This window comes from Eucalyptus grandis, chromosome 8 (genome assembly GCF_016545825.1).
Source record: "Eucalyptus grandis isolate ANBG69807.140 chromosome 8, ASM1654582v1, whole genome shotgun sequence".
NCBI lineage: Eukaryota > Viridiplantae > Streptophyta > Magnoliopsida > Myrtales > Myrtaceae > Eucalyptus > Eucalyptus grandis.
Genome location: NC_052619.1, coordinates 39884932 through 39896957, shown reverse-complemented (window position 1 = coordinate 39896957; position 12026 = coordinate 39884932). Strand labels below are relative to the sequence as shown.

General features: G+C 37.5%; 1 protein-coding gene across 1 annotated transcript; it reads left to right on the top strand.

The window, feature by feature from the left end:
• The first annotated feature begins 1711 nt into the window (after nt 1–1711).
• Nucleotides 1712–9123, top strand: LOC104414391 (protein PAM71-homolog, chloroplastic). The gene is given in 11 exon segments (XM_010025474.2): nt 1712–2069; nt 2978–3137; nt 4009–4192; nt 5178–5225; nt 5644–5698; nt 5701–5739; nt 7276–7439; nt 7598–7663; nt 8005–8055; nt 8142–8246; nt 8824–9123. Coding segments are annotated over 11 exon segments (1056 nt in total). The 5' UTR covers nt 1712–1951; the 3' UTR covers nt 8890–9123.
• The last annotated feature ends 2903 nt before the right edge of the window (nt 9124–12026 follow it).

Sequence of the window (12026 nt, the reverse complement as noted above, 5' to 3'; positions counted from 1 at the left end):
AAATATCCGAATTTAAATCCGTCATTCACCAAACGATAGATTGAATAAGATATCCGACTTTAAATCTGTAATTCACCAAATAGTCAATTGGATAGGATATGAGGGTATCTGACTTTAAATCCCTAGTTCACCAAATAGTTTATGGGATATGAAGAAATCCATGGATTTCTTATCCTATCATATCCAAGCTTTATCCCATTTAGAAATTTGATGACCAAACGCAGCCTAAGGGGCTTTGGGATTCACCGTCGATTGGCCGAGAGGAACCGGTTGGCTTGAAAACTAGTTCAACCACTAGTCTTGGATCTTCGATGAAGAGACGGCTGATCGGAAAGCTCCTTGAATCACCTGGGTTGATGGTGGCTACAACCAAGACCAATGGAGACAAAGGATGATCGGACGAGGTGATGCGGCTGAGAGGATCGTCAGTGAGGGGGTGGTACTAACAACGTTAGGACGACCGTGTGCAAGGAGAAGAGAGAAGGAGAGAGTGGCAGGAAAGAGAGAGAGGGAGGAGAAGGAGAGAGTGGCAGGAAAAAGAGAGAGGGAGGTGAGAGAGTGTAGATCTGAATTTTTTGATTAAAATGAGCTCCCTCAAGGTTTTTGGATGTAAACCTTATATACTCTTGATTAAGCGTCAAATTTTGACCATTGGTTCGATTTGACTATCGAAATTTGATATAATGATCAAATTAAGCTCATCAAGGACTTATTCTACTTAAAATGAATCCTATGACTAATCAGATGGCTTTGATTTGCAAAAAAAAACAAGAGTTAAAAAAATAGGAATTGCAATTAGGGCCTAATTAGGGGTGATTTTGTAAATTCGTGAAATCCAGGGATATTTTCGCAAAATTTTGAAAATCAATGGACGTGAGGACGACATACACGTGATAAGGAGTCAATAGGCAGTTACGACGATCAAGAATCGGCTGGCAAAGGGCCGAACGCGCTTGTCTCGCTGATAGCTTGTTGGACAAGGAGGGCTGGTTCACATCAGTTAAACCAGTTCTTGACCAGTTTTTGCCAAGCATTCCTTTGGTCACTCAAGGGCCAAATTGAAAGAAAGCTTACCCAATTTGAGGAGAACAATCCAATTCTAATTGGATTAGGTTAATGAAACCATGTAAATGTAATCCATTGGTTTTCTATTGACATAATTACTTGATTATTATGAAAAATAGTGGACCTAGACCGTGGGTAAGCATATCTGAACATTATAGGCCAAAACGGATAATTTTGCAATTCCTCGCTCGAAATTTCAAATTAATTGAAATTGAATTCGATTAATACCGCCATACACCTATTCAACTAAGTGTCCATATTTAAGATAACCTATTACATCCAAAATGACCTTGAGTTGACGTTATGACTAGTCTAAATCGAAATTAGACTTTGACTTACGAAATTAAATTTTAGTTTCGAATGGGTCAACTTGAACTTCTTGAATTGAAGTTCAATAATAGCTTGCCATCATTATTTTTCAAAAATTTTAATGTTTTTTTACTTTTTTATATTTTTATAATTTTTATAATTTTTATAATTTTTGCAAAATAAATAGATATTTAAAATGAAAAAATATGGATGTCAAAACAAACCGTAAATAATTGGATCGGCTAAGTCGGCCGTCGGAGCTTTGGCTCTTGCCCCAATCCATCGCCCACTGCACACGTGGCAAGCAAAATCACCCCCCAACTCCCCAAAGGAGAAATTTTTATCAGCTGGGAAACAGAGAACGCGATACTGCAACCAAACGCATTGCATTTGCCGAGGCCAAGCCGGTGAAACCACCATATTTGGAAGAACGCGGTGAGATAAATCGCAGTCAAAAAGTCCTGAGAATTCTTGAGCTGAGAATTTCGAAAGCCGAGAAGGGTATCTTCCTCTTTTCTTGGAATTGCTGATGGAACTGTGTTAGCTTGCTGCCACAAGCAAGAACAAAAGAGAGATAATGAAGGGTCCGGTGCTTCGTAGACCTTTAATTTCGGGAGTGAAGCTTCCCTTGTTAGTTGGTGTGGACTCGTTGCCTTGCACTGCGACGTCGCCCACAGTTCAAACCTCGTATTCTCGTGAGTTTTCCCTCTTTTCTCGTACCTCGTCTTTCCTTGGTCTTCAGTCGTTTATAGTGTCTGCAAAAATGTTATGGGAACATAACTGCGTGTGCGAAAAGATAACATCCGGATGCAATCGATTCTTCGTAGGACGGCTAAATTGGGGTCAAGTTTTTGTAGAAAAAGGAAAACTTTGAGTTGAGAGATTCATAGTTTGATGCTTACCCTTTTGCAGTCAAGCTTCTGTGGTGAGAACTGAGCGAAGCTTCGGCATCTTTGTCCTTATGATTGGTGTTGTCCGTTTTATTTGGAGCTTATTGCTGATGAGATGATAGATCTTTCCCCTTTTATAGTTAATATTTTAAGCCGATTTAAGCGATGGGTGTACAATCACTGGGGTTTATCGAAGCCAGTGTTTCTAGAAACTATTTTTTGTAATGTTTCCTCGAGCTGCAGAGATTTTTGAACGATATATGAAGTACAGGAAAGAAGCGGATGAGTAAGTATGAAAAGAAGATGGCAGCTTTTTTAGCATATGCAATTTCATGAGATCTTTGTTATATTCTGGACCCTGAAAACTGTATGATTCTTCTCCTCCCCTCCAAATCGCTGAATGACTACAATAACGTTATACTGAAAATTTTAAGCTTCCTGAAAATTATCTTCATGGATATTGCAACTGAGGTTGAAAGGCACTAAAAGAGTTACAAAAGATTTTGGTACTTTTCCATGTAAGGGGAGAAATATAATCATGAAACACTTGTTTCAGGAGATTGCATACTTTTCCTAATTGTTGTGGACTTTGGGCTGCACTAATTTTGACAAATTAGCGTGAGTTTTGTTATTTTTATTTCAGGCTCATTTGGTTGGGTTGGCTTAGTGAGAATCAGACTATAATGATTAACCTAATCTTTCTTTTATTTTAGCTAGATGGAGAGGATTATCAAGAAGGAAACAAACATGCAGCACATTCCAAGCGCAAGCATCCAATGTGAGTATTGGATCGGGGGGGTACGAAGGTAGGGATGAAAATGAAAATCAGAATGCCTTGGGAGAGAATCCACCTGGAAGCAGTTCATCAACAATGTGAGTTCTACCTGATTGATTAAAAGCTGATCCCTTTTTCTGATTTATATTTGCAGAATCTTGTTTTGTTAAATAGCCTATCCCTTTCATGATGATGATGGGTTATTATTTTGATTCTAAGAATGTGTTAGATATGTTGCTGTTAGATTGCAGTAATAGTGAGTGGATGTGATGATGTATGAATCCAAAGCAGCGATTGCAATGTAATGATCCACAAAGTTCTAGCTTCACTGGATAGGCATGTATAATATTCCTAATTTGGGCTTTCAGTATCTTGTTTGTTTGTCAAGATGAAGGGGAAGAGAAATCGTCATTAATGAGAATTGAGGTAGCACGGAGCATGCTAAACTGGATACGCTATCTGAATGAGTTGAGTTCAAGCTCTTTTAGAAAGATCAGCAGTCCTATTTATCATGATCTTTTAAGATCTTATGGAAAGATGCATTGTCCTTCCACCCTTTCTATCTTTCAACATTTGAACTCTAGCCCTTGTAGGATTGGTATAGAATATCTGTATATTGTAACCTAAAACTATAAATATTTTATATGTTCACTAAAACAGGAAAACAAGAAGCCTTTAGAAAGTATGCTTGGTGTGTGTCAATATTATAGCTTTTGGCCTATTGTAATAAACTTTGTTTGACCAGGCAATAGGTGATGCTGTGACTAAATATCTATACTTTAGTCTCTTAAACTGTGTTTTAAATTTCAGCTACAAAAAATGTTCATGTTTTGAATGTACTTCTCTCTCTCTCTCTCTCTCTCTCTCTCTCTCTCTCTCTCTCACACACACACACACACACGTCATTTGAACTGTGATGCTAGAAATCTGTGAACTTTATTAATGAGTGTTTATTTTTGTGATTTGCAGCAAGAAGATACCTGGCCAAATTCCTTATCCTCTCTCTGTTGCTTTGGTTCTCTTTGGATGCACTTTGGTATTTTCATTAATTGCGTTTGTCAAGGGTGGACCTTCATCACTATTAGCTGCGATCGCAAAGTCAGGCTTCACAGCTGCATTCGCATTAATATTTGTTTCTGAGATCGGGGATAAGGTAGTTAATCATGGATAGACTGATACTTTTGTCACAAACCATTCATATGAGAAATTCTCATCTGTCTGCTTATTCATTGTCTCATGTCAATTTTTTAGTTTTTTTTTTTGCTTCGCAATATCTTGCTTTCTTAGTCAAAATTTTACTAATACTGGAAGAGTTATAACATATGGGCTGTGGCTGTATACAAATGCCTGTCTGGACTTTTGTCAACTTGAGGATGTAGGTGACTACCCACTAAAGTGTTATCGACTACTAAACCCAGCTCTTCCTATGCGACTGATGATCCAGTAAAGAGGATATATTGGCCATTGAAGCATAAAATATCCACGAGACTGAGACCAGTTTGTCATCTAATAATATGGCTAATATAGAATGATGCAATGCAGTCGTTGCACCTATGCATCATGCTTAAGTATTTTGAACCTAGATGACTTATGACTTAAGCATGATACTAATTTCACTGTGTGTTGACATGCATTGACTTCCCCCTTTGATGGTTGGTCTAGGTTAGGTCCTCTTTATCCATTCTATGTGCTTGTGATGGTCTGATGCAATACGAGCCTGTGTATCTCTTGTCATTGCTCAGGTCCTAGAAATGCTAGAGCGCAGTATCCATTCACTCCATGATATCTCCTTTTCTGCATTAAAAACAAAAGTGACTTTGCCTGGGGCTCTTGTCGAGGTCAATTGCATGGTTCCTCAAGTTTAATATATTTGGAGCTCTTCTTTGTCTCAGTAAAATCTGATTCATTAGTTAACCTATCTCTGCTGCCAGAAAATCAAATATTTTCATTGGAAGATTTGAATTTTCTTGTGCATTTGTGTTTTTGCTAATAACACCTACTTTATCTTTATTGTACATTTGCTATAAGGATATGACCTCTTTAATCTATCAACTTTATTTGACGAGAGAAGTCAATGCTTGCTTAATGCGGATACTGTTTAAAATATGTATTAACTCATGGTTGTTCCTGTTACCCAGACATTCTTCATTGCTGCACTATTGGCCATGCAATACAAAAAGGGACTGGTAATCTCTCTCTCTCTCTCTCTCTCTCTCTGGCACACACTAGTGGTGTCAGAACTTGATTTGGCATGAATAATTTATCTAATATTGTTATCGACCTGTAGATTTGACCTGAAAATATCTCCTTATGAAGGAAATATCATCTAAGGTTCACCAATCATTTACACCTGTCGAAATTTTGTTTTTTCTGCTCGATAATACTAGAGAATTTACTCATCATGTGAACTAATATCAGATGCTTCAACAGGATTCTGCCCATGATGGGCGATAAATTGTAGCACTGAAAACTTGATCCTGTTATTTTACAGGATTGTTTACCTTCTTTACTAATTTCTTTACTAATTTTAGTGCTGGGATGGACAGCCTTTAGTAGAATGTCTAAAAACTCTATGTTCTGATGCTCTTTAAAATATATGAACAGGTTCTTTTAGGATCAATGGGTGCTCTTTCATTAATGACAATCCTGTCTGTTGTGATTGAAAGATATTTCAGTCAGTACCTGCTCAGTTCCAGACTGGTAAGTTATACTGTTCCTCCATGTTTTCCTGTCAGCTTGTCCATGTACTTTGAAAGAGCTTCAGTAGAGAGACACTCACAGAATGTGCTTGAAGTATCATCTTATAGGTTGCAACTAAGTTGGACATTTGATACATGTCTTCAACAGCAATTATTATGTGCATCTCTGCCATATCATTCCAAAGATATGAGAAAATTGAGTTAGCTCAGCAGAATGAGCTTTAACTAATGGTAAAATGTTTGCATACCTCCAGTTTTGGTCAACTGGAGTTCATGCATCTCCCATTACTTGAAAATAGTTATTAGTGAGGATGGATGACATGACATCCCCTGTCCAATCAGACATTTATATCTTCCCTCAAACTCTAAACTTTCTGGGTGATATTATATCCTCTGTACTATGATAAAATTACACTTGTGTTGTAAAACAATGTCATTAGTTAAATGGTAGCATACGAAATCAAAAAATTTCGCACAAATAGAGTTTATTTTTTGCCCATGGTGAGTGTATGGTTTCTTCATTGACTATGTGGGTGCAGATTGACGTAGTTGCCTGTCACATTGGTAGCACTCAAGGCGGGGTCATGGCATGTCTGCATTACCTTCTGATATTTCTCATTAGCTTTATTCCTCACCAACATCTGGACCTTGTTGACTCTCAAGATCCCAAATGTGCGTTCTGTCGGTCTTGCTTTGGACTTGTAGAAATTATGCTATTGAGATATGGACTTGCAAATTCAAATCAAGAGCTAGACCTCAGGAGAAAGGTGTTCTGCTAGTCTTTAATCCCCTGAGAGTTAGCTACTTCCTGGCTGGGATTGAAGAGCTCTGAAAAGGCTTGTGTTGCAATGCCTTTATTCATGTTATAACCTGGCAAAGAAAGAAAAGGAGAGAAAGAGTGAACAAAAGATAAAGGTTATGTTTCCTTTGTATGTTCTGCCACAGAGGTTTCTCATACACACCTGTTTATACTAAAAGGAGACTTATGGTGCAGTTCAGTCTCTTAACATGCTCTGATTAAAGCACAGAGAGATTTCTTATCCTTAACTGAATTAAATTCACCTGTCAAGTGAATGTTACTTGTACATATGAAATTTCTGCCACATGTTGATGCTGATAGCTTCTCATTACTTCAAGTCTGAACTTTTTGTCTGTGCATCACAGACTAATGTAGGGTTGAGATACCAAACGAGGGGATACTAAAATAAGCAATTCCCTTTGCGATCCATGCTTAGGCATGTGCAATGCATTTTAGGATTAATTAGAGATTTGGGACAGAAAAATCAACATTCCTGACATTTTAGTGTAAATGATAATTTAATCTTGAAGACTTATGTGTTTGGCAGTATTTTATTGTAAAAATCATCTGTTTGAACTTCACTTGCATCAACTTGGATGCACATAACTATCAATTATTGAATTTACTAGTTGTCTCTGCAACTTGTCTTTCCTTGGCATGATTGAGAATCCATTTGATCCTTTGGCTCTTTTCTTACAAGAGTTTTCATGTCTCTGCTCTATGTGATCATTGAAACAGCCTTACCAATTGGGGAATATGCTGCTGTGACTTTGCTTATATTCTTTGGTCTCAAATCAATAAAAGATGCATGGGATATTCCGTCAAATGTAGATAAGAGTGGAGAGAAGAGCAGTCCTGAACTAGATGAATACGTCGAAGCTGAAGAGCTTGTAAAAGAAAAGGTTATTTTTTAATTAGATGCTTACTTCCTTGTGATCCTTCACTGGATATACATTTTCTCACTTGGCTATTTGCTGATCTATTTCTCAGCATGCTATCTTATAGGTTTTGGCGTTTAAGAAAGTTTGTGGTACCTGATTTGATTCAATATGTTTATTAGGTCTCCAAACGGCTTTCAAATCCTCTTGAGATTGTCTGGAAGTCCTTCAGCCTCGTATTCTTTGCTGTAAGCATCTTTCATTCTTCTACTGGTCCAATATTTCGTCCAAAGTAGAAGATGCAGATTGTTTTTCCTCACTGCATTCAATGAAATTGTTAAATTTGCCACCAGAAAATTTTACATTGCCATTGAAGAACCTGTCTTGGCTTGTTTTGGTGTTCTACAGCATTTGGTCGTTGACTGCCTAATGAAATCTGTATTTACTATGTTCTTTATCAATATTGTGTACACATACTGTGGAGATGGAGATCCTTTTTCCTCTTTTTAGTACTTGTAATATTAATGTTGGTACTTTGAATGGTCATTCCTCTGATAAATATGTCTTCTGAGCTTTAAACTGCAATCAGGAATGGGGAGATCGGTCAATGCTTGCTACAATAGCCCTCGGTGCAGCACAGGTCAGCTAGGTTTTAATTATACTGCTGTGCAATCCTATAGATGTTGGCCGATATATCCTGATAATATCTTCCTCGTTCACATCCAGTCCCCATGGGGTGTTGCGAGTGGAGCTATTGTTGGACACCTTGTGGCAACGTCTATTGCGATTCTTGGGGGTGCATTTCTAGCCAACTACATATCTGAGAAGCTTGTGAGTTTGATGCAAATCCGAATAGTGACAATTACTCTCTCTCTCTCTCTCTCTCTCTCTCGACTTGCACTCTAAGCATCAGGATGTGGATCCTCTATCCTGCACCATATACTCCCATGTGTCTCAACATATGCCTGCTGATGATGCTTAACTCATTCACTTGCATCAACGGTTGAGTAAGTGGTTAAGGGTTACAGCATGAATGGGGGCCAGAATATGCCATCTTCTTGGTGGCCTGCTATTTGACTACCCTTTCTGTGTTATAGTACATTCGCAATCTAAATGCAGAAGTATGTGTTCCCAATTTCCACTTTGGAAAAGATCAAAGAATTCCAGTTGTGTACTTGTTGCTCTTGGTTTGAAAAGGTTCTACTTCATTATGCAGTATATTTTTGGTACCAACGCATCAGGCCTAAAATGTGCACTGTACTGCCTATAGCTAGATGAATAATGGTCATATTTTGCTCCTAGTGGTCTCAATGTTTGTATTTGCTGCACGTTATGAAAAGATCCATGCTCAAAGAAAATTCACTTGATTTGACTTTAACTGGTTTTTGTCATTCGCGTTTTCAAACAGGTTGGCTATTTGGGTGGAGTGCTGTTTCTTGTTTTTGCAGTAGCGACATTCTTTGGAGTTTTCTAGAGGTTTTCAGACTGCTGAAAGGGTGAGCTCAGAGCTCGTGAGGTGTAATATTGCTTGCAGAGCTTGGTAGAGGGACAAGATCTAAATAGGCTGGAAATAAAGGTGCTGAAGATCTAACATAGGCCTTCGCTTGTTTTCATGTGTATCCACAACTGCAAACGAGCTTGACTTGAAGCATGTAAAATGAGGGTTATTTGCTGAAAACTTTGTCTAGGCCCAGATGCATTTTTCTTATTTGAAGCTTTGTTGGTCATTGAATCTCATAATTGTGAACAAGATTGCAGTTTTATTCCGATTTTGATTAGTTCAAACACATGACGTCTTTCTCTGGATATGATAGAAACTCACAAAGCGGTCATTGCAATGTTAGTTCGGTATGTCCTAAGGTTAATTTCATTGAGAAGACCAAATGGAAGAAGAATTGAATATGCTGGGGATGAGTAGAAGAGTTGACCAACTTATCAGGAGTGACTTCATGCTACTGGGGTGTTTCCTCGACTAGTTTCTCGTTCAGAGAGCGAGTCTACACAAAATGCAATTTGATTCAACTTTAGGCTATTCCAGTTGCAGTTTGATTCAACAAATAAAATGCATACATTGCATCAGTCCTACAAAATTTATCATGACACATCCTTCCGGATCAATGCCTTTGCTTACCAATATGCATTGCCACTCTTCCTAAAAATCATGAAAGGCCAGTAGTAGGGAAGGAGTTCATCACTTCCACACAAATTCATTGATCCTTTGATTCATCTAGAATTGCATTCCTCACGGAATGGAAATCTAAGTACCAGATATTTCAGGTTGCAAGATTCAACTTTATGACCAAGTTCCCTCCAAACTTGGAAATTCCAATATTAGGACTCCCATTCCTTCAGTAGTTTAATTCCAAGGTCCAAACGAGGCAAAAAGGCGATCAGATTAATAATTTTTTCGGCTCTTACCAATTTTCAGCCGTTAAGTCAAATTACAGAAAAAATTTCCCCGTGTTTAATAGCTCTGTGATACGAAACCTTAACAAAATGGCGAAATCATAAATTCACATGAACTAGCATTATTAATGAGAAGTGAATATGGCCCTATGATCCTGATCCCTGTTATCATGAGAAAGTAACTTTCATTTGACCGAGGCCTACACAATTGAAGGCTCTCCTAATTCGGCAACATCGATCCTCTGTTCAGGGCAGATTCACAGGGTTTTTTTTAACAGTCATCAAATTTTATTATAGAATTTCTTACACTTTCATTTTCCATCGCTTCCATTAACGTCTGATTGCGAAGATTAGTCAGTTTGGTCAATAATATGGAAAACAGGAAGTGCTCTAGTACCATCCTATATTGATGGAACTTTGCTGATTCACGTCTGATCGAGAAGGTTTGTCAGTTTGGCCAATGAAGGACAAAAAGGAGTGCTGCAACACCATCCAATATTGGTGAAATTTTGCTGGGTTGCGTCTTTATTAACTACTTTCGTTGTCTAAATCTACACGAAGCAGTCATACTTTTCTGGCCCTTTTCAGTAGCATCTTTTTTCTTTTCTGACGGACGAAAAAACATTTATACAGATACAAAACTGGCTTACACTAAAAAAAATTGAGAATCAATCCACAGGGACTGGCTTTTTATACATAATTCGAAGAAACTGATTGACTAAGCTTCATAAATGATAAATCCTTTCAATCTCTAAAAGATAAGGACCCGCAAAACTCGAGCTTGAAATGTCCTAGGGAATTGCACTGCCAAGTTAGTCTGTGCTGCCGAAGAAGTCTTTTTTGTCTCCTCTCTCTTTCCCCATTGTCTTCTTCAACCTTCAGCCGTGGGGGAGTTGATTTTGTTTGTGTTTCATTGTTCTTTTCTTACTTTTTCTTCTCTCTCAATTTAGATTTAGGAGTTTCCTTCTCCCGGTCTAGTTCTCAATTTGAGAATTTAAACTCTCTTGATCTAGTTCTAGATTTGGGTGCTATCTTCTTCTACCGATCTAGATCTAGGAGTTAAATAAATATGCTTTTGTGGATTTGATGCCTCTCTACTCGTTGTTATACAGATTCTCTATCTCCAATCTCAATGATGATCTAGGAGCTTTAACATCTAGTTGGATTACGAAGATTTTCTCCTCTACATTTTGTTTATTTAACCTAGTATGGTTGTTTCCGTATGACTTTGGCGTAGAAGGAGTTGAATTTAGGTACATATCGCCAACTGGCAATGTAGTAATTTTTTAAGAGGGAATTTGCAATATGTGCTCATAACCGACAAAAACATGAGATCTAGTGATCGACTGCCAATTTTTTTTGACAAATCTATTAATATGGAATGAGTTTGTGCTTAACTTTGCAAATGCTTATCAATTCTCCTTGTGTTCTGCATTTGGCTTTGTTTTTTAAGTATTCATGCTCTATTTTGATTTATTTTGTCATGAACACTATGTACTTTTGTATCTTTTTAAGTAAGAAGTACAATTTTCTTTTGATTAAAAAAAAAAAAAGGTTAGTTTGTGCTAGCTATCTTTTACCAAGAGAGCTTCTTCCTAAAAATTAAGGCAGAGATCATCAAGTTACCAGAGCTGATTTCGACTCGTTTTTGTTTTTAATTCCTCCCATCCGGCCGTCGACACCTTCATTTTCGCTCTATTAAGGGAGCAAATGATAACTATTATGTTCAAGAAATCTATTGTTGTTATTCCCCGGATGAGTTTCTGATTAAAAATATGCGTTTGATAATGAAAAATGATTTATGTTCCCGAAATATAGAAAAACAAAATTTTTCCCTCTTGGGCGGACAGTGGCCAACGACCAGCAATGGCGGATGGTGAGCGATAAGCAACCAATGGCCGGCTAGTAGTAAGAACGAGCGATAAGAATAATTTTTATGTCTCATTTTATTCCAAAAATAAAGAAGTAAAAAATTGTATTTCTCACTTCTAATTCAAACCTATTCCTAGACTACAAATTTATTCCAGAAATAGAAAAATAAAATTGCATTACCAAATAGAATTATGTTCCAAACCATTTTTAGGGAAACAGATAAATATTTATAGTTAAAAATAGAATAATTATCGTAAGGCCATAAGAAATATCATTTTGCAATAAAGCGTGTACTAATCAACAGCCCAGAGATTGATCTTTTTCAAACACTGG